Source organism: Lonchura striata, chromosome 18, assembly GCF_050655825.1.
Source record: "Lonchura striata isolate lonStrDom1 chromosome 18, ASM5065582v1, whole genome shotgun sequence".
In the NCBI taxonomy this organism is placed as follows: domain Eukaryota; kingdom Metazoa; phylum Chordata; class Aves; order Passeriformes; family Estrildidae; genus Lonchura; species Lonchura striata.
In genome coordinates this window covers 11598158-11620535 of record NC_140720.1, presented here as the reverse complement: position 1 = coordinate 11620535, position 22378 = coordinate 11598158, and the positions used below count along the sequence as shown (strand labels likewise).

Genomic DNA, 22378 nt, shown 5'->3' with positions numbered 1-22378 from the left:
CAGCAGGAGGCTTCCAGGAACTCAAAGCCTCACACAAACAGCTTCCAACACTTTTTCAAAAGTCTTGGCTTAAAAAAAACCATGGGGGAGTGGGCAGGGAGGATAATGCACAGCTCACTGGAGTCTGGGGAGTGTGAAGCTGAATCTAAACCTTTCCTCAAGCTTCACCAGCTTGCTGTCCTTCCTCTAGGAACAGCAGAACTCATCACTCCAACCTGACTCGCCCCACAGCACACACACCGGGGTACCTGTCCCCACCTGAGCCCCCAAACGTAGCCCAGGGCTCCCCAGCATCCCCCACCAGTCCCAGGAGACCATCCGGACACTGGCACAGAGGGACACGTTTGAGAAATGCTGCTCATTCGAATCCTGCTGACTGAATGGGCTCAGGAAGCAGTTAAGGAGAAGCTGCAATGATTTATGGGGTATCAGAGGGCCACACAACCACCTTGGGCAAGGCCTTCCTGCAGGAAAGCTGGGCTTTTAAAATAAATCACTATCAAGCACACTGAATTTGGAATACCTTGGGTTTTACTGCAGCTTAGTTACACCCTGTGTCTGAGTGAGCAATTCCTTCATCCCATCCTGCTGCAGTGGGAACTTCTGGCATGAGCCAGACTTGTGGTGCTGCCAGAAAAGAACTCAGACTCCAAAGATTACTGGTGGGAGATGTGCCACTTATCCCAGAACTGTTCAGTGCTCACCTGCACTCACCACTCAGACCATTTCAGCCCAGCCACCTGCAGCTCAGGTGCTGGAGTCCCTGGAAAATCAGGACTTTGTGGCAAACAGTACAGCCATGAGAGACCCACTGGTTTTGACAGGCTATTTCTGTCCACAAGAGGTACTTAAGGTGATGTTTCTAAATGTAAAATACATTTTAAAAGTGGGTTTTAAGAGTCTTGCCATCAAAAGAGCTTTAAATTGCTGGGTAAAGTGTCACCTAATGTCTATCACAGCTTGTGATAAAGAATTAGGTGTGGTCTTGAAAAAGCAGCATGCAGGGCTGAGGGACCCTCACCATCCACTCCTCCCAATGGATTTCTTTTCTCCATCTCATTGTCTGATTCAAGAACTCCTTCCCCCCACAAAATCACATTTTGCAGACACAACTTGAACATAAACCAAACTCTAGGGCTGATATCTAGAAGACTCCACAGTGGCATTTTACATGCAGGTCTCATAAGAATGAAGATGTTTCCTCAGCCAGGGTACAGAGCTCTGTGAGCCAAAACCTCTGACTAGAACTACTCCTTCCTTAAACCAACACCTCCAGAAAGTCACCTGGAACTCAGTTCATGGGATAAGGGCATTCAGGAAGCTCCATAAAACCAGTCTGAGCAAAATCATGTTTATTCTAAATCTTCAAAGGACCTCCAAGCCTGTGGGTATTCCTCCTGGGTGCCCTCCCAGTGAACCACCTCCAGCTCCTGATCTGCAGCTGAAGGATGTCACTAATGCAGCCTGAAGCTGGGATTAAAGCTGGACACTCCAAAGCAGGGCAGCCACAGCAGTTCAGTTTTGAACTGAGAATCAACGTCCACAAGCATTTACAGAAGTAAAACCCACTCCAGCAGCATGTGAAGATCAATTCAGAGCATTAGTGAAGAGAAACACTGATACCCCTAGAAAAGCACAGGATTTGGGCAAGTTCAGCCGTGAAACACAAGGGAGAGTGAAAACTCCAAGCAAGGGCAGAAACAATGAAAAAACAACTAAACTACCTGCTGCAGGTGGCTGCACCTTCACAGAGCCAGCACTAGCACTCCAAATAAACCTTGTGGCAACCAATGGAATGGATGATGTTAAACGTGGAGCAAGAAGTTAAAGCTATTTCATCTCCAGAGCAAAACTGGGATCACCACAACTGACACTCCAACCACCTTTCCCAGCATTCTTGTACAAGTGCTGCTCCTTTTCATGCTCTGTGCTGCCGAGGAAGGACAGAGCAAGCCCTGACACCACGCCTTTACAAGCCCTGATCCTCCCTGCTCTCCACAGCTCAGCAGTGGTGCTCAGAGCCTGAGATCATGTCACTTGGCAGGCACCAGAGATGCTGCAAGTTCCAGAAACTGCTGGCCATCCCTACTTGGATGTCAGATGAAACCCTTGGAGTGAGCATCAGCAGCCAGGTCACCGTGGGCCTGAGTCAGGCTCCTGTTCCTGCAGCAGCGTCATGGGGAGAGCACAGCCAGATGACTGCAGCCACCCCCAGAGCCCTCAGCTCTGTCCTTTCTAGGGATTGAGAGGAAATGTGTGTCTGCTTCAGCTGCCATTCCTGCATCCTTCACCTCCTAGAAAGGCAACACCCCGCACTGCCTGTTGGGAAATTCCAGGACACCTGATCAGATTCACCACCTGCACCTCAACTGCTTGAGACCAACACCAAAATGCACCATTTTCATTTGGTTTTTATGGGAGTACTACCTGCAAATCCAAACCAGCTCCTGTCAGCATGGCCAAACCACCAGAACTCACTTCAGCTCAGCTCACTCTGGCTCTCTTTCTTACACCAGGCAAGCAGGAACTGTGGGCTGTGCCAGCAGCAGCAGTGCCACATTAATGGAGTTCAGGGATGCCCCACAGAGCCCCCACACTCAAACAGCTCGAGCTCCTGCAGTGTCCCTCTGGCCTGAGAATCTCTGCAGCATTCAGTCCTCCACACACCCCAGCACTGCCCTCCTGCCACCTCCCAAAATCCACGTGCACCGAGCCCCCTGCGTGGCAGCAGCATCACACAGCCAAGAGCAAGCTGCAGCCTGCCTCAGCAGAGCAGCAAGGAATGCTCTCTTCCTTTTGGGAGGAGAACAAAGGTCAGGCACCTGTAGGACCTCAAACTCCACATCCATGGCCTGTGCCTGCACCCCCTGCACTAGAGCTTGCTGTGACATTTCAGGCCTGCAGCTTTTTAACCTTCACAGTGAAATAGAGCTATAATAGCTGTAATGAATTTCCTAACAGCCATAATTAGGATTGATACACAGACTGAAAATTTTTGACCTATCAACCTGTTTACTTTTAGTTTTCAATCCAGTCCCCATTAATTATGCAATTAGTTTCCCTATGCAGCAATCATTCCAGAAGTATTTTTCAGCCATCTCTGCTATGAGCACCTTGGTTAAAGCCTTGGAAGAGGAAGCTGACAAGGACACACAAATACAAAAAAACACTTTGTAGTTGTACATAATTTTTAATGAGTCCAAATATTATCAAGGGTCAAACTAAAAACGTACCCCCTAATCCCCAGATGGAGGGGAAAATGAGCCAACTATCAGGACTAAATGCAAAGCTTTTAAAGTGGATTTAACTTTAAGTGTTTATAAAGCGAACCAAGCATTTAAGCAGATGTTCCAGTGTCTTTTGAGACAGAAAGTCTCCTTGTAGCTGTTCCTGACTCCCTGACCCAACAAGTCACTGTGCAACCAGTCTGCCAAGAGAGCAGGAGCTGCTCCTGACTGCAGACACAGACCTGGGACAGAGCCCAAGGGAGGAGCAGGGTCAGACACAGCACCAAGGGCACTGCGATTCCCAACACCAGAGCAAAATGGTGATAAGCCAGATGTTCAATCAGTGCTTCAAAACCACTGGAAAAAAACAAGCTTTATCTTATTGGTTTATTTTAAGCACTTGAACACATCTCTTCCTGGCCACTAGGCAGATATTCAGTTCCAAAAAGACATTTTGCACTCCCAGTGCTCCCAAACTTCATATTTTAAATACCAGCAGAGCCTCTTATTGCCATTTTTAACATGCAGCAAGTTAAAACAAGAGATGTGCTCATTCACATGAACAGTTAAACACAGCAATCCAGCAAAGTGAGGGCTTGCCACCTCCCTCAGCTCAAGGAAGGCACTTGCCACTGCTCACTGGATCAGTTCAGCAGAAGGCAAGTGCTCCAAGGAGCAGCACCTGCAGAGCCCCCCAAGCTGCCATTTCCCATTCTGTGGCTGAAAGATGCTCACAGAATTGTATTATTTGTTTTATGACATAGTTCTAGACCTGTACACAGCACAGAAAAAGACTTTGGACTCCTGCAAACGCTGGGGATACAAAGTATTTAGGCTGCCAAAATCAAAGCCAAGACCTGCTCTAACAGCAGGGATGGCAATCGGGTAAGGTCAGCTGAATTAGCACCCAGAAGGAATCCCATAATTACTACTTACATAGATGAGCCCAGAGTAATAGCGATCCTTTAAATTGTGCAATACAGAGGCTTCGTTTAAACAGGTTAATTCTGCCATGTCTTCCACTTTGGAGAACTTGGGAGGATTCATCTTCTGAACATCATCTTTATTGACGAGCGCCTTCTTCCCGTTCTCTGCCAGTTCAACCAACACCTCGTCCCCTTTCTCCTCCTTGATGCTGGCAGCCTCGAAGCCATGGCGCTCCGAGGGGATCCACACCAGCTTCTTGGCAGTCCAGTCGGCCTGGGTGGCAGGGTTGTAGATGACAGCCCTGTCCACGAAGAGGTAGCGCTCCGGATCCTCCTGCCCCGACCTCTGCGCCATCCCGCCAGGAGAAGGGCTCCGCTCCCAGTCACCTGCCAGAGAGAGGGAAAGCAAGGAGAAGTTACACACCAGCCTCGCCCTGCTCCGTGCCACAGCAAGGAGCCACCAGCAGCACCTTCTCCATGGAGCCACCAGCGGCGGCCCCTTCTCCAGGAGAAGCAGCGCCAGGCACCACTCCCAGCCTGGAGAAGCTGCTGCACAGCCGGGGCCCTGCTCACACACACCTGTGCCACACCAAAGCTCAGTTACCTGGCAGTGTCACCCACACCCCGTGCAGGACAGCCAGCAGGGACCGGTTCCAGCTGTGCAGCAGCAAGGGAGAGACATCACAGCAAGAGCTGATGGCAGGAAAAACACGCACTGGTGTTCTGGGCTCAGATAAGGAACAAGAGCAAACAGGGCAGAAGCTTGGCACTAAACTCAGCTGTGATGGAACAGTGAAAAACACAAATACAGAGATGGATACAAACCCATAAATCTGCTCACTGGATTCTGCTGCAAAAACCAGAAGGCGGCAAGGATGAGTTTTAAAAATGTGGATTTTCAACTACAGACAAGAACTTGGGACACTTGGGGCTTTTGCAAGCCATCAAAGCAGCTAAACCTTGCTCACATTCTTCCTGAAAAGCTTTGCATTTCTACAGCCTGCTCCTGTTCTCAGTCCTGAGTGCTGACATCACCATATTCCAAAAAATGTCTCCAGATCTCAAGTTTACCTCCCGGCTCAAAGCACCGCAAAGAATGATGCTGGATTTTCCAAGAGCTCCACGGGTAATTTGAAGCAGAGAGAAAAACCACTGACTGACAAGAGCCCCTGCACACTCATTTTACCTGGCTGCCTCTACCCAAGAGAGGCCCCTGCCGCTTCTGCAGGCACTGCCATCACAGCCAGGATTCCTGGAGCTGGCAGATCCACCTGGAGCTGCCCACAGAGCACCAAGGTAAAGCCTGACCCCTGGTACTGAGGACTTTAAACGTCTCGGTTTGTAACACACAACATCTTCCCCGCTAAAGAGCCTCACATGGGTACGGAATCCTTTCCCAGCAGGTAACCCAAAGACCAGCTTGGGAACAAAGCCAGGGAGGCTCCCAAACTGCATTTGTGTCACCTTTCCCACTACAGCACGCACCCTGATGGAAGTTCTGCAGCCCAACCCTCCTAAGAACGTGTAATTAAACAGGATATTGTGTCTCCATCTAAGGTGGAAAGATTTGTTACATTGTCCAACTTCATTGCAAAGCAAGCCTGAAGTCACTGAACCCTTCAGAGGTGCGAGGAGAAGATCCTTCAGCACAGATGGCTTAATTCAAATCAAGATATGATGACTCAACACTTAAAGTATTTTAGAAGAGCCTCTCCGAGAAAATTCCCATGAATAAAGATGGAATCATCGAGGGGGCACCTCGAAGTGATAGCTGGACTCTTCCACCAGGAAATGGAAGGTTTAGTCAATGAATGCCACATTTGGCTGGAGAAGTCCACAGATGAAACAAGCGAGCTTTGAAAGCCACGTGAGAAAGGTGACTGTCCCCACCGTGCCAGGCTGCAGCCCGAGCCCCAACAAAGCCCTGGAACGCCAGTGCCACCCTCGGTGTCAGTCCTGAGCTCCCCGGGCAGGTGAGACCCAGCCCAAGGCGGCCAGGACTCCGTTTTTACACACCACGGGGCACTGAAACCTGAAGGTCAAATAAAGCTCATCCGGCAAAACGAATCATTATTGCAGCCCGACGGAATTAAAGGGTGAAGACTGAGATGAATGCGTCCCTACACGAGTGCACGCACCACGAACGGTGTCACGGGCTTGAGAGCCGCTCCCGAGATAAACCCAAACATCGGGGGAGCACAAGCACGGCCAGGGTCACTCCTCCAGCCGGGCTTCCAAAGCCCATCACAAAAGCCCCTCTGCAGAGGCAAAGCAAGCTGCAGCTCACCCTACGCAGGGCTCCTCCGCTAACAATGGCATTCAAATGAAACACACAAATGAGCGCATTTATCATGCAGGAATCCCAACAGACGACGTGCGAATAAAGGCAGGAGAAAAAAAACCCCAAAAATCCAAAAAAAAACAAACCTAAAAAAAAAACCCTCCCGCACGCTCGGAACAAAAGCGGGCGGGGGGCACGGCGGGCAGGGCCGGGCCGGCGGGGCAGGGCCGGGCATCCCCGGGCCCGAGCAGCGCCCCGGGGCCGCGGCCGCGCTGCCGCCCGCCGGGCCCGAAGGACAAAGAGGCGGCCGCGCTCGGCCCGGCGGCGCCCGCAGCCCCGCGGGGAAGGCAGAAAATGGCCGAGAACGGCAGAGAACGGGCGGGCACGGCCGAGCGCGGCCCCCTCCTCCCGCGGCACCGGCGGCGCGGGGGAGGGCGGCGCGGGCGGGCGGCCCAACAAGGGGGTCTTTGTGTGCCGGGCCCGCCACACCCCCGCCGCGGGCGGGACCCGCCGAGCCGCCGCCGCCACCACCACCCCCCGACACTGTGCCCCGGTGCCCGGCCCCGCGGGCTCACCTGTGCCGCGCCGGCCGCCGCCCGCCCGCCGGCTCCGCCGCGCCCGCTCCGCCCCGCGCCCGCCGCGCTCCTTTAGCGCCGCGCCGGCCCCGCCGCCCCCCGCCGCGCCGCCCGCCCCCGCCGCCGCGCGCCGAGCGCCCATTGGCCCGCGGCCGCGTCCGTCAGCGCCGCCGCGCGCTCCCATTGGTCCGCGCCGCGGCCGCTCTCCGGCCACAGCCATAGCAACCTCCGCACGCCGTGGGCCGGCCCGCCCCCGCGACGAGCCCCGCCTCGCTCAGCGCCCATTGGGTCCTGTCACACCGCAGCGCCGATTTGATTGGGCGGCCGCCACGCCCGTCAAGGGCGGGTCCCGCCCCGCGCTGCAGCACGGCCGGCGGGGGCGCGTCCCCGGTGCTGCGGCGAGCGGCGGGAGCGCGCCTCCCCCGCGCCCGCCCGCGCGGCCCCGCGCCCGGCACCGGCACCGGCACCGGCACCGGCAATGCCACCGGGATCCGAGCCGGGCTCCGCACAGCCCGGGCCCGCCTCCCCTGCAGCCGCCCGCGCGGCCCCGCGGCCGGCACCGGCAATGCCACCGGGATCCGAGCCGGGCTCCGCACAGCCCGGGCCCGCTTCCTACGCCGCCCGCCCCGCGGAGCCGGCCGCAGCCCCCGGCGGCCGCCGCCGGGCCACCCCCCGGGCGGTGGCGGACACGCGGTGTCCCGGCCCGGTGTCCCCGTGCCGCCCCTCGGCCGCCGTGCCCATCCCAGCTCCCGTTCTCCGCTCCCGAGCCGTGTCCCCGAGGTTCCGGAGCCCTCGCCCGCCGGGCAGCGCCGGTTCCGGCTCACCCGGGGATGCGGGAGCCGCGGCGGGGCAGGGGCGGCGTTCGCGGAGCCTCCGAGCGCCGCGGGCTCTGCAGGCGGTGCCGGGGCTTTGGGATGGAGGGATGGATGGATGCCTCGGGTGTGCCGGGGGTTTGGGATGTTGGGATGGATGGATGGATGCCCCGGGGGTTTGGGATGTTGGGATGGATGCCCCGGGGCTGCTGGAGCCGGGTTCATCGCAGACAGCTTCCCCGGTGTGCTCCCTGCCCGAGCCTCCCGGAGCCCGGCACGGCTGCGGCGGGCGCAGCCCCGGCCCGGGGCTCGGTGTTCCAGCCCCGGCCGCCCCGCTCCTGCCTGCCCCAGCAGCGAGCAGGGCTCGGCGGTAAAGCCGTTCGGTGAGAGGAATTGGTGTTGGATGCTGCTGGCTGCGATGCGGCAGGAGGGAGCACCAGCCCTGCCCGGGGGCAGAGCTGCAATCGGGGGGTCCCGGGCAGGGCTGGGGACAGCAGCAGGGATGTGTCCCCTCTTCCCTGTGCTTGGCAAGCCGAGCTTCCTGTCTGGAACAGAAGTGTTCCAAATCTCACCTGCCTGTGCAGTCCAGCTCTGCATTTTGGATGGGTTGCAGGGTTCAAAAGGAGGCAGTCAGACAAACGGGGGGTGCCAGGCTCCTGGCATGGAGCTGGGGATCACTAGCTCACCCCACAGGAGACACTCAGGTGAACAGCCCTGGCACAGAGTTGGGGATCACTGGGTCACCCCAAATATGACACTCAGGCAAATGTGGGGTGCCAGGCTCTTTGCACAGAGTTGGGGATCACTGGATCACCCCAAAGGTGGCACTCCGGTGAACAGCCCTGGCACGGAGTTGGGGATCACTGGATCACCCCAAAGGTGACACTCAGGTGAACAGCCCTGGCACAGAGCTGGGATCACTGGATCACCCCAAAGGTGACACTCAGGTGAACAGCCCTGGCACGGAATTGGGGATCACTGGCTCACCCCAAAGGAGACACTCAGGTGAACAGCCCTGGCACAGAGCTGGGATCACTGGCTCACCCCAAAGGAGACACTCCGGTGAACAGCCCTGGCACGGAGTTGGGGATCACTGGCTCACCCCAAAGGAGACACTCCGGTGAACAGCCCTGGCACGGAATTGGGGATCACTGGCTCACCCCAAAGGAGACACTCCGGTGAACAGCCCTGGCACGGAATTGGGGATCACTGGCTCACCCCAGCCCGTCACTGCTCACAGATCAGCTCCTGCACAGCTCCTGGCGCCCGGGTTTCTCTGAAAGTCTCCCTCGTAATTACCATTGCAGTGGGAGGTCTTGCACGTCCTGTTTCTCCGAAAAATCAGGGTGTTGACTCGCAGGCAGATGAAAGCCAAAAGGCTCAACTGGTTCCTCCCCTGCGTTTCGCTGTGCAAGGGCTGTGCCACTCCCGGGCAGCCCAGCTCGGTGGCCACTGCCCCAGCAGCCCCAGGCAGCCCAGTGAGGCAACCCCACATTCACCTTGGGTTGCCTAAACACAGCCATGTCCCAGGATCGACGCTTTTCCCTTGCTCAGCCTTCGGGTCTCTGTGAGACGAGGCGCTCAGCCAGTGCCACACAGCAGTGCCAGCTCCCTGGCAGTGCCAGAACTTTCCAGTGGAGGAGCCTGGTGAGTTCTTTGCTCCCTTTGCAGGGATCAGGGGCACCAGGGCAGCACCAGGAGCAGCATCAGCACCAGCTGTGGTCACCCCTCAAGGCAGCCAAGGCCTGGGGATGGTGCAGCATCCAAACCTCGATGCCCTCACACCCCAGGGCAGCACCTCCATGTCTCCCTGCTTCCAGAAAACTTCTACTTTTCAAACATTCAGCACCATTTAAAAGAGAAATAGAAACACCCCCCAAAAAACATTGATCTAGGCACAAGCTGTTTGAGGAGTTTAGTTTCTTCTGGGAAATTATTTCCATGGAAAATCTTCGAGGATCCTGTAGATGCCATGTGGAGTGTGACAGGTTATTATTTTTATCACACAATTATTTTTATCCAAGCTCCTGTTAGGAAGGAATTCTCCAAATCCACTCAATGCCTTTAACCCATAGATGGAAAGATAATATTTCTGTCCAAGCCAAGAGACTGGAAAGAGCAGAGGCTGGAGAAAGCAGAGAGAAACATCTTCCCTGTAGGATTTTTATTTCAATAGAAACTCAGCTGGTCACTAATCCTAAAATTGCCCCTGCACCTTTACACAGAGTCTCTTGATTCTGTGGCTACCAGGGCGTGCTGGAGCAAAGCCTGTGCCAGGGGTGTTCCAGAGCTGGGACCAGGCAGCTCAACCAGAACCACTTGAGTCTGAGGCAGCACTTGGTGTGTTTGAAACAACACAGAATTTCAGCGAAAAATGCTCCACTTGTTCCTCGTGTTTCTCTCTTGCTGCTGCTGGCGTGTCCTGTGAAGCTCCTCTCCACGCTGGCTGATGCTCCCCTCCCTCCCCAGGCTGCCTGGCACAGCAGCAGGCAGGACAGACTTCTGCAGGGGAAGACACCCCTGACATCCCAACGCTGCTTGTCCTGTCCCCTGTCCCTGCAGCACCCACAAATCAGCCAAAATCCCCTCCTTCCTGGGCTCTTTGGCACTTTTTGCCTCCTGCAGAGGTTGGTGCCTCCCTTTCTGTCTGTGGGAGACTTTGGGTTCATCTCCAAGAGCTCCAGAGCTGGGTCTGGCCCCCCAGGAGCCCCTGCAGAGCAGAACCCCTCAGGCTTTCTGGGTCACATTTGTCCCCCAAAACTCCAAGTTCTGAGCAATTTTGAGCCAGGGTTTAGATTCAATATTTAAATGCAGGAGTCCCATGTGCACAGAACGAGGTTTGAGCCTAGTGGTGACAAGGGGACACCTAAATAAAATCCACGTGAGTTCATTTCCTAGTTCAAACCCTCACCTGCTGTGACTTCAGGTGGCCACAGGGAAGAGATGTCACGGTGCCCATGGCAGAGGTGAGGTCAGGTTTGAGGCACAGGGTGCTGTGACTCCTTCGAAGGAAGGTGGAGGAAAAGGCAGAATTGTACAAACTGCTTTGTTGTGTGGGATCAAAACAGAGAGGTGAAGGGATAAAAGATAAATTATTCCATGAGAAAATTACTTTATAATAAACATTTCTGTGTGAGAAGCATGAAAGGAATGGGAAATTCAAGCCTCATGCTTGATGCTTGAGTTTCAAAGCTTCCTGAGCTGTACTAGATGGCAGGAAGATGAGGTTACATTTATTTCTTGCAGCAGACTGTCCTCCTGGGCCACAGCGGTTGTTTCATCTCGTGTGTCAATAGGAAACGTTCCCAAACAGGAGGGATCAGCACCAAACACCAGCTCCATTGTCTCACCCAGCATATATTTCAGTCCTGGAGAGTTTTAAAAGTTCTCTAAATCAGGAATGGAAAGTGCTCCTTGCTGTGGGAGGGGATTGCACAAGGGCTGGCCAGGCCTGATGTCACAGAGCAGAAATAGCCCCTCTGCAGGGAGTGAGAGCCCTGCCAGGCTGCACAGGCACAGCTTTGCACTGCCCCCAGCACACCTGCAGCCACGCATGCCATGGAGCATCCCAGCCTCCTGCAGCTGCAAGGGCTGGAGCTGGGGACAGGGACGAGCTCCAGCCCAAATACACACAGTCCCAGAACCACAGAATCCCAGAATCCTGGAATCACAGAATCCCAGAATTCACAGAATCACAAGGTTGGAAGAGACCTTCAAAATTGAACCCAGCCCATCCCCAACACCTCAACCAAACCCTGGCACCCAGTGCCACATCCAGGCTCTGTCAAACACACCCAGGGATGGGGACTCCCCCACCTCCCCAGCAGCCATTCCAGAACTTTATCACCTTTCTGTGAAAACTTTTTCCTGATATCCAACCTGGATTTCCCTGGGCACAGCTGGAGGCTGTGTGCTCTGGTTCTGTCAGCTCCTGGGGACAGAGCCCAGCCCCAGCTGGGCACAGGAGCTCTCAGGAGCTGTGGGGAGCGCTGGGCTCACCCCTGAGTCTCCTTTTCCCCAGGCTGAGCCCCCCCAGCTCCCTCGGGGGTTCTCCCAGGGTTGGTGCTCCCAGCCCCTCCCTGCCCTTCCCAGCAGGGCCCAGGACTGGGCACAGCGCTCCAGGTGCTGCCCATGGACAGGGGAATGGCAGCTCCATTCCTGATCCAGGCAGCAGCACCGGGATCCCGGATCATCCTGGGTGTGCAGGGGCACCTGAGCTCCGCTGCTCCTTTTTCCTGCCTTCCTCCTCTCCAGCCATCCCTCTGGGAAGGCCTGGGAGCTGGGAAGGCAGAGCAGGCTTTGCACAGCTGCGCCTTCCACTCTCAGCACGAGGGTTTGGTGTGCAGGACTCTTCCCTCGAGGAAAAGGAGGGATCATTCTCAAATCTCAGCTTTAACCCTTCCAGAAATCTGAACCTCCCTTCTCCCCTCGAAGCAGGAATTTGTCGGCCAGATCTGCCCTGCCCAGCACGCCCTGGGATTGGAAATGTCCTGGGAAAACCCTGTGGGGCAGGTCTGGGAAGCTGCCCTGGTGCTTGTGTCTGACTGAGGGATTTCAGTTCTCTTCCCAAGGGCACCAGCTTGCACTGCTGAAGCACTCATCCCTTGCAATATTGTTTTTAAGGGAAATTATTACTTATTACACAGTGGAAAGGCCAGAAGGAAGTTCCATTTGGCATCTTAGAGGCTAAATCAAGATGGAAGGAACATCACAAGATCACCCGGTTCAACCTAGCTAGGATTCTGCAGACTTAGATGAGGAAAATGCTGGAAGTCTCCATGGATGCACTTGGAAAGGGCACATTTCCCCAGGAATCCCTGCCTTGCCCAGGACTGGCCTTTGCTCAGCACAAGTGCAGGATTAGGTGTGTGGATGCCAGCAGCATGAGCCTGCCATGCAGAGCTCTCCTGATGGGAAAGATCCCCTACTCCCATTTTGGCTGTGGGTTTCTTTGTGGCCTGGGTTCCCCATCTTCATTGCCCACAGACAGGGCTCCATGCTGCTCCAGCACCCCAGCCTGGCTGGGAGCCCATTTACCCCCTGCCCACACTGCTGGGGGAACAAGTGCCCCATAGAATGGGGAAATAACACCCCATAAAATGGGGAAAAAATGCCCTGTCTGTGCCAGGCAGTCCCAGCAGGATTATCTGACATTTGTTATATAAAAATACCCAAGTGGTGCCAAGGCACACGAGCCCCCTGCGTGGCTGGAGCTGCACTGGTGGAACAGGATGGGACCTCACTGCCAAGCAGCCCCTCCTGCACATCCCAGCTCCACCTCCTAGCTGCCCTTCAGTGCCCACGTGTGCCAAAAGGGAGAAAAACCCTTCAGAGGCCCCTCTGACAAAAACAGCCAAGAACTGATGAGGACAGCATCCAGCAGAGCCCAGAGGAGAACACTCCAGCAGGAGGGGAGATCTGATGGCTGCTGGGGTGCCTTGGGAGCCTGGGCCCCCTTTTTAAAGACAAAGAATGTATTTGGGATGTCCCCCTGCCTTGTGAGAAGGTGGGAGCTCCTCAGGCCCCACCTAGGAAGGCACAGACACTGCCCAGAGCAGCAGCAGCATCCAGGGCCAGCAGCAGCCTCAGCTCCTCCAGACCTGACCACAAGAGCTTGTGTCTGCCCAAAAAGCCCCAGAGGAGCATTCCCAAGCCCTGCCTCGTGTTTGGGCAGGGGCACAGGTGCTGCCAGCTCCCCTGACCTGCAAAGCCCTCTCACACTTCAAAGTGTGCGTTTGCCCAGCCAGGCTCCAGCCCTGCACCCCTGGCCAGCTCCAGTGCCCTGCAAGGGGCAGGTGAGGGCGTGCAGGCTTTGCCCAGGCACTGCCAGTGTGCTGGGGGCTTTCCCAGCTCCACTTGGAGCCTCCTGTTAGGCTGTGCAGCCTTTAATTGGAGCTGATTTACGGCATTTTTATTGCTGCAGACAGCCAGCAGTTGGCACAGCAGGCAGCTTTGATATTACTTTCGCATTTTCTTATTGAATCACCAGCTTGGAAGGCAATAGTGGCACTTTTTATAGCTGCAGCCCGGCAGCACAGCTCCTGCCTGGGCTCTGGGGAGCTCGGGGTGCCCTGGGGGCCAAGGAGCACGGCCAGCTGACCACAGCACACCCGGGCACCAGTTTGTCTTGCAGCTCAGGAGACAGCCCTGCCCCTGCTCCCTGCAGCCCTTCCTGCCCTTCCTGCCACGAGGTTCTTACCTGGGGATTTTCACCCTCCCAGAGTGCAAAACGCAGCCTCTGCTGTGGGACAGGGACACAGCCCGGGCTGCACCTCGAGCTCGGGTCGCTCCCAGCTCTGCACAGCGCAGAGGAGGCAGAGGAGCGTGTGCCAGCTGCTGCCAGCCTCCTGTGTCCAGCACAGAGTGTGACAGGCACGGTGCCTTTGGATGTGTCTTTTGCTGCTGCTCACCCTCTCCATCCTGGTCTCACTGCCTTTCGTGCAGGATCTCTGTCCTGGTCCAGCTCCCCTCTGTGCAGGGGTGTGAGAGTGTGCCTGGGAAGGGTGATTGATAACCCTCTGTCACCATCCATCACACACAGTTTGTTTAACCGTGTTCTAAAGGAGCCCATTCCCCTTCCCAGGTCTCCTCCGTGGTTGTTCACCTCTGGCTGGGAGCAGGAGGGTCCAGCTGCTGGACACCAGCTCCACACACCGGCTGGTGCCAGTTGGGAAGATCAGTTCTGGCTGGCATATGTCCCTGCTCCTGCTCCCAGTTCTGCTCCTGCTCCTGTCCCTGTTCCTGCTCCTGTTCCCAGTCCTAGTCCTGCTCCTGTCCCTGCTCCTCTCCCTGTCCCTGCTCCTGTTCCCATCCCTGCTCCTGTCCCTGCTCCTGTTCCCAGCCCTGCTCCTGTCCCTGTCCCTGCTCCTGTCCCCAGCCCTGCTCCTGTCCCTGCTGGGACATCGGGGAGCTCCCTGGCAGCCGCAGGCCCCGTCTCGTTCAATCTGCTCAATGGGATTTAATGACTGAACGCTGCTGGTTAATTAAGCAGCCAATACTCGGCGATCAGCTGCTCGGTGAGTTTGTAACTCACACACCGAGCCCTTCCCGGCTGGGGATCGATCCCAGCAGATCCCAGTTCATCCCAGTTCATGCCAGCACACAGACGCCTGGGGGCGGTGAGGATGAGCAGGGTGAGGAGCAGCGAGGCCCTGGCACAGCCCACACGGCTCATGGCACTGCAGAGCCAAACCCAGCTCGCAGGGGCTCCCGTGCCAAGGGGAAAAGGAGCTCGCACGTCCCTGGGGGGGTCAGGCCATGTCTGTCCTCTCCAGACCCCCTGAATGTGCTCTGCAGCTTTACCTCGGCCCCAGGCACAGCCCCAAAGGATCACAGCATCCTCAGGGCTGGACGGGACCTGTGACAGCACCCAGTGCAGCAGGGCAGGGTCACCCTGAGAGTGACACGGGAGCTCATCCAGGTGAGGTTCCAGAGCCTTTGCTGGTGTGGTGAAGGGTCCCCAGCTGCAGAAGGGCACCTGCAGCAGCTGCCTGGGGAGTCTCAGCCTCCCCTTCCCACAGTGAGCAGTCCAGCCCTGGCAAAGGCCTGGAGCAGAGCCCCCTCACCCATCCCAGCAGGGACAGCTCAGCCACGGAATGACTTCTGAAATATCTTCAGTGCTTCCTCCCACCCTGCAAGGCACTGGATCCAGCTGGAAATGCAGATGCTGCCATGGGGAGAGTGGGAGCAAAGCAGAGCCCGGACCTGGAGCTCTTGGGTAGCACAGAAGTGCTGCAGAAATGCAGATTGCAGCTCCTGCAGCGTGGCAGCGTGGCGAGAGGGCAGAGCACAGCACCAGGGTGCTGCCAGCAGGGTTCCCTCCCCTCCCACCAGCAGCACCTGATCCCCATGGTCGTTTCCCAGCTCCTCTGGGAACGTTTTCATGGGCCAGACCCCGTCCCTGTGAGCATCTCCCCATTCCCATGAGCACGGCCCTGCTCCCACACAGGCAGCATTCCCAAATCCCAGCTTGGCACGGGCACAGCCTGTGCCAGGGGGATGGAGAAGCTCACCTGCTCCCCAGTAACTGCTCCCAGCTCCCAGCCAGAGGAGGGCTGAGCCACAGGGGCCATGCTCAGCAGGGCTTCAGGGTGAAGAAGACGAAGGTGATTTGCAAATGATTCACTGATTGAGTTTTTAATTGGACCCGTGCCTTTGCTCACCTGTTTAAGATGGATGAGATTGGCCTGAGCCTCTGGAAGGGCTGTTGGTAAAACAAACAAAGAGGCTGTTAATTATCCTGGATGTTAACCTGCAGGAAGGTCTGCTGCTCTCAGGGGTGAGCCCTGGTGGGTTCAGTGCTGCTCTTGGTGCAGGATTTGTGCACCAGCACATCAGAGGCTGCTGCCAGCACTCTGCAACCCCTCAGAGCCCAGTGGCACCAGTTTGATCAGCCTGCCTGGCACAGAATTTAAGGGCATCTGCAGAAGGAGCCATGATACCTCCCCCACCTCTGCTGAAGGATCCTGGTGCTGCATTTTTAACAGACTCCCTTCCTGGGCGTGCATTTACACCCTGGGGTTTAAAGAGGCTGCAATGAATGTGTCTTTGGAACCTCAGCTTTTTGTCATGGCTTATTTATTAGTTATTTCTTAGCTGTCATTTTATGTGTGTGCTGTTATTCAATCACCAGCAGGGTGGAAGCTAAACCTGATTGTAGAAACAATAAAATGTCCTTTTGCTGTGTTGTTTCCTACTGGAACGGCCTCTGCAGGTGCTGCTGTGCCTGAAGGGCAGAGAGTCAAGGGATTTTTCAATGTTAAATCATGTGGAAATCAGCATGGAGGGGGAGTGTTCATACAGGGGCTGTGTTTGAATAGTGCTGAGCAATGATGGGTTTGCATGGTGCAAAGAACACCAAAGGAGATAAAACAGCACAGGAGGAGCCAGCAGAGCTTTGGGGTGAAGGGATCCCCTAATTCCAGCCCTGCAGCAAAGCAATGAGGAGCCACTGACAGAAACCCCTGGGCCACTGCACCCAGGGGCCACTCTCAGCTTGGGCATGGAAATTCCCAGGGGAGCACAGCCGCTGTTTTAGGGTGTGTAAAGGGGCAGCTGTGCCACATCCAGGCAATTCCTGGGCGTTCCAAAGGCTGGCAGCCCATGCTGGGGGAGCAGAGCTCCTGACTCACAGCAGGACACGCAGCCAGTGGGGGTTTCACACACACACACATCCTTGTCAGGAATTTCATTTTTCCACAGGGCTCCTTCCCCTCCATCCTCCCGTTTCAATTTAAATTCCCTGTCAGGGTCCCAAAAGAGGCCAATCTTCACCCCCAGCTGAACGTCTGCAGGAGCTGTAATGAGTTAGGGCTGAATTCCTGCCAGCCCTTCTGGTAACGTTTAGAGAGCCCTGGCTCCTGGCCCGGCGCTGGAGGAGAGGAAGGCAGAGCTCGACAGAGGGAAGCTATCGCAGGATGTCTGGGAGACAATCCCACTCCGGCTGGGACCGCAGCCCTGCAGCCCCTCTGCAGCCCTGCAGCCCCTCTGCAGCATCTGCAGCCCCTCTGCAGCATCTGCAGCCCCTCTGCAGCATCTGCAGCATCTGCAGCATCCGCAGCCACGGCGAGCCCTGGGCTGCCGTAACCCATCCTTGTGGCTTTCCCTGTGCCCACCCGAGGTGTGCCACAGCTCCTCCCGCAGCCTGTCCCGGCAGGAATGCAGATGTGCCAGCTGCCAAAGCAGCTCCTGCCCTTCTGCAGGCTCTGCTCTCCCTCCTCCTTCCCTCCTGGGAGCGGGGCTGGGGCAGCCTGGGGGCAGGGGGGGTAAGTGGGACAGAGAGGGGATAAATATTATGATAAATATTTCTCATTTTCCCCCAGTCCGTAAGAGGCATCCGGGATCGCAGGGCAGCGCAGTTCAATCACTCACGCCGGTCCGAGGGGGCTCAGCCCGGCTCCGCGGTGGCGGAAGGGTTAACGCTGCTCCACCGCCAGGAGCTGTCCCGGCCTGTGGCAGCACATTTCTGTCCCCCTCAGGATTTTCACAGAGGTGCTCAGAGAGGAATGAAAGAGAAAACAATTTCTGTCTCTGCTCCTCGTTTTCCCATGTGGAATGTGTTTGGAGAATTGTTTCCCTGGACAGAGTGCTTGGTTGGATTCTGGTGAGGATTGTTTGAGCTGATGGCCAATCCAACCCACCTGGGGCTGGGCTCTCAGAGAGGGTCAGGAGTTGTGGGAGAGCAAGTAGTATGTAGTTTTAATCTCTTCCTTTTTATATAGCATATAAAATATGCTATATTTATATAGCATGTTTTAGAATAGTTATAATAAAGAAACCATTCAGCCTTCTGAATTGAGTCAGACATCAGCATTTATTCCCATTGGGTTCACCTGCATTTCCAATACCTGGCAGAGCCCGAGGCTCCCAGTGGGGCTCTGCTGCTGGCCGGGCTGGGTGCCACAGCTGGTCACAGCTGGAGCTGGGGACACGGCAGGGCTGGGTGCCACAGCTGGTCACAGCTGGAGCTGGGAACACACCTGTCCCCGGCACATCCCGGGCACATCCCGGGCTGGTGGCAGCTGCTGGCCCACAGGACAGATGTGCTAGCCAGGGAGGGTGGGCTCTAGAGAAGTCTGTCCATGGTTTTCTTTTACTTCCCGTTCTCCTGCTCTGATCTTCTCAGCAATAAATTAATATCAGTTAGTATCTCCAGTCTGAGCCCATTTTGTGATGGTGTCTGCTGAGGGATCTCTCCTGGTCCTTGTTTTGTGATGGTGTCTGCTGATGGATCTCTCCTGGTCCTTGTTTTGTGATGGTATCTGCTGAAGGATCTCTCCTGGTCCTTGTTTTGTGATGGTATCTGCTGAAGGATCCCTCCTGGTCCTTGTTTTGTGATGGTATCTGCTGAGGGATCCCTCCTGGTCCTTGTTTTGTGATGGTATCTGCTGAGGGATCTCTCCTGGTCCTTCTCTCCTCCGTTGCAGCCCCTCATGGCCATGCACTCACCCCCTTGGGGTCTCGCCCTGTGTCCCTGGCACGGGGCTGTGGCTGCCAGCTCCTGCTCCCTGCCAGCCCCAGCAGTGTCCCTGTGTTCCAAAAACGAGCTCTGTCCCCTGTCCCCGCTGGCTGATCCTGGGCCAGCCCCACTCTGACAGAGCTGCTGTGTCCCTGCTACACAGACAGGGTTTGTCCCCCAGCTGGGCACATCCCTGGCTGGAAATTCCACAGCAAAGGGCAAGGATGGAGCCAGGGCTGCTCCCAGCTGGGTTCTCCCTCTGACACCGCAGCACCCAGGGCTCAGAGCACCCATACCCAGCTCTGCCAACTCACACTGGCTGTCCACATTTTCAGCCTTCCCTTCATAGGCACAAAAATTAACTTATTTTCTCTTTTTCAGTCCCTCGAGTCTCTGGTTCTGTGAAACATCCTGGCTGCTGCTCAGCAGTAACCAAAAGCTGGATGTGTAGGGGAGGAACGTGTGCAGGCAGGCTGGACCACACACAGCCCGGCCCAGGAGCTGGCAGAAAATGGATTTGTTCATCCCAAATTCCATCCCCCCTTTTCCTGGGCCTTGCTGGAGGTGCTGTCCCTGCTCCACAGGGACAGGGGAAGGACCTACCCAGAGTGGCTGGATTAGGTGGAACCCACTTTTCCAGAGCTGTCTCATTTCTCCCCTCTCTGGTTCTCCTACAGGTGTCTTGTGCCTGATCTCTGCATTCCTGGCATGCCTGGAATTCCCTGATGCTTAACCTCAGATCCCAATTTCCTGCATTTGTAACATTTGGGTTTAAGTGAGTAGCAATGACCTTGTACAGTTATTCACCCCAAACTTCTGCTGTTTGAGCCCCTCCATATCCCCAGCTCGATACCATTTCTGAAGATAACTTGTAAAGTTGTTTGCTGTCAAATGAGCCTCCAGAGCCTCGGCTGGGTCCCTCTGTTCAAACCCACCTGATATCCCAGATGTGGTGTTGGAAGGAGTGGCTCCAGTGAGAAATCCCCCCCTGCCTCAGCTCGGGTGCTGTGCAGCGTGGGGGGCTGCAGACCTGGAGCTCTCCAGCCCTGCATCCCACAGCCACGAGCATCCCACAGGGACCTCTGACACCTCCAGGGAGCCCTGGCTCGCTCCCAGCCTTCAGCTTCCCCTGTCCCAGCACTGGAGAAGTCCCTGCAGCATTTCCCAGCTGCTGAGCTCTGGTGCAGAGCTCTTCTGTGTCGCTACAGGACACGAGAAAGAGCAACACGAGCCACTGCGATGGCAAGGTAAAAAAGAAGAAGGTTTATTTTCTGATTCCAACTTTTATACTTTTCCAAAGGTGACAGTGGATTGGAGAGTGAATGGGCCACCTTTCCAAAGACATTGGACAAACCACCAGTACATTAACTTCTTCCACCCCCACGAAGGAATGCAAAATAATAGGTTGTTTATAGAAAATGTGTGGGAAAGTTTTCTAACAGAATGTAAACTCAGAGGCTTTAGAAAATCTTAAGAATCAGGGCGACACTTCTGCTCCCCTGGAGCCGCAGGGTGAGCGGCTGTGAGGCAGCTCCGGAGGCTGCTCAGGGCCGTGTTGCTTTCTGCCAGGTTTTATCTGGCCTCTGCTGCCTGCAGAAGTTGTGTTTCCTGGGAATAACTGCGGGGCAGGCGGGTAAAGGGTGGAAACCTGAGAGCCCTTGAAGGCAAATATCCGCGGTGGAAATGTGTGAAATTCTTCTTAGGGAGAATTTCTTCACAGAAAGGGTGGTCAAGCACGGCAAGGGGCTGCTCAGGGACATGGTGGGGTCCCTGGAGGTGTCCAAGAAACACCTGGAGGTGGCACTGGAGGTGGCCAGGTGGGGATGGGGCTGGGGTGGGACTCGGGGGTGTTGGAAGGCTTTTCCAGCCTGCGTGGTTCTGGGATCCTGTGTGTTCTACACCGTGGGTCTCCTCCCACCCTGATCCAGGCAGGACAAGCCCCGGCTGCTCCGGGAGGCTCGGAGCCCCTGGCATGGAGGATGCTGAGGGCTCCGGGTCCTGCAGGGGGGACAGGGTACACAAAACTGGATTTCATCCCTGCCACGGGACTGCCTGTCCCTGTCCCTGTCCCTGTCCCTTCTCCTCCTGTCCCTTCTCCTGCCCCCATCCCTGCCCCTGCTCCTGCCCTTCCTCGCCGCAGCAGTGACCAGGGGAGGGTCAGATTGGCATCACCAGGTACAAGCTGTCCCCTGGATACTTCCCCACCCTCCAGCTTCTTTCGTTGTGCAAGATTTTCTGAGCCTGGCGTGGTTTGTTGGTTCAGCAAATCTCCAGAGATCGCTTTTCCAAGCACTTTTTCAGTCTCCTGGAATCCTGAACCTCCTGCAGACACAATTTCGGCAGGGAGTTCCCTGACCCACCCCTTCCCAGGATGAGCCACACCTTCCCTTGGGCTGGCTTTGGCCCCTGCCTTGCTCCCGGGACCCTCGGCTGGGCAGTGCAGGGGCCGTGAGGAGGCTCAGCCCCATTTTTAGGGTACCTCCGTTCTCCAAACCCTGGGGCCATCTCCATCCGCGCTGAGCAGCTCCAGGGGCATCGCTGCTATTGCAGGATTGAGCTCGGGAGAGACAAGTCAGCATCCCAGATGGGTCCTGTCCGTCCTGGGCATCCCTGGACAGAATGCAGAGACCCTCGCAGCCCAGCGCTGCCCGGGCAGCGAGTGCCAGGCTCTGCCCACCCCACCCGGCCAGGCAGGGCGTGCAGGGGTCCCTCAGCCCTGCCCCAGGCCCGGGGGGCTCCTGCTGTCCCTGCTGTCCCTGTGCCACCCGGCTGGGCTGGCACTGCGGCTCACAGCCCGTCCCCTGCCCGGGGCTGGCTACAGAGCTCAGCGGGAGCTCGGTGAGGGTTTCCTAAAGCTGCCCCGGCCTCGCTGGGCTGAGCAGGACTGCCTGACTGGTTTCCAGCCAGCTGGGCTGGTTTGGGGTTGCCTCGCTGCTTGCTGGCAAGACAAGTGTATTTTCTGGTTCTGCTGGCAGCAGCTTTCATGTGGGACGAGCTGCTCTGCTGCCCTGAGCTGCAGCCTGGCACTGGGGGACACACACAGCTCCGTGCTGGTGCCACCAGGCAGGGCCAGGACCTTCTCAGCAGGACCATCCACCGGGGATGTCCCAGGCCACGCTGTCCCTGGTGGCTCAGCTCTGCTCTGCTGCCCGGGGGTGCCCACCCAAAGGGCAGCAGGGCTCCTCAGGCTCTGTGCTGGGTGGCCAAAACCTGTCTGTGCTAATGCCAGGCATGGCCTCATCCCTGAGCAGGGAGCTCTGTCAGCCCTGGAGGTGTCAGGAGTGACAGGATGTCACACAGTGCCACCCACCCGCACCTCTGCGTGTGAGGGTGATGGGTCACAGGCTGCACTTGGTGATCCCAGAGATCTCTTCCATCCTAAGGATTAAGGGATCCTGTGATCACCCCAAAGCTGGAAAAGCTGCTGGAGGGTTTGGGTTTAAGGACGCTCCTTACTTGACCCAGGGCATGTGCAACAAAGCCAGGAGTTGGGTGAGATCTCCTAAATCTCCTTGGAATCTCCTGTGCCAGGCCTGGCTTCTTCTGCCATGGCAAGGGTCAGTGGCAGAGGTGAGGGCAAGGAGCCAAACCCAAGTGTCC

General features: G+C 56.5%; 2 protein-coding genes across 6 annotated transcripts in view; both read right to left on the bottom strand.

Annotated features, from left to right (window-relative positions):
- MYH10 (myosin heavy chain 10) overlaps positions 1–7139 on the bottom strand; it is an 81905-nt gene extending 74766 nt beyond the window's left edge. For all 5 annotated transcript variants that reach the window (XM_085556897.1, XM_077787316.2, XM_077787318.2 and 2 more), the window contains exons 1-2: positions 7010–7139; positions 4164–4540 (exon numbers count right to left, since the gene is read on the bottom strand). In XM_085556897.1, the coding sequence (XP_085413023.1) occupies positions 4164–4508 (345 nt within the window). In that variant the 5' untranslated portion in view covers positions 4509–4540; positions 7010–7139. The remainder of the gene's footprint in view (positions 1–4163; positions 4541–7009) is intronic.
- LOC110475147 (TBC1 domain family member 24) overlaps positions 1–22378 on the bottom strand; it is a 186240-nt gene that overhangs the window by 144605 nt on the left and 19257 nt on the right. The gene's annotated exons all lie outside the window — the stretch shown is intronic.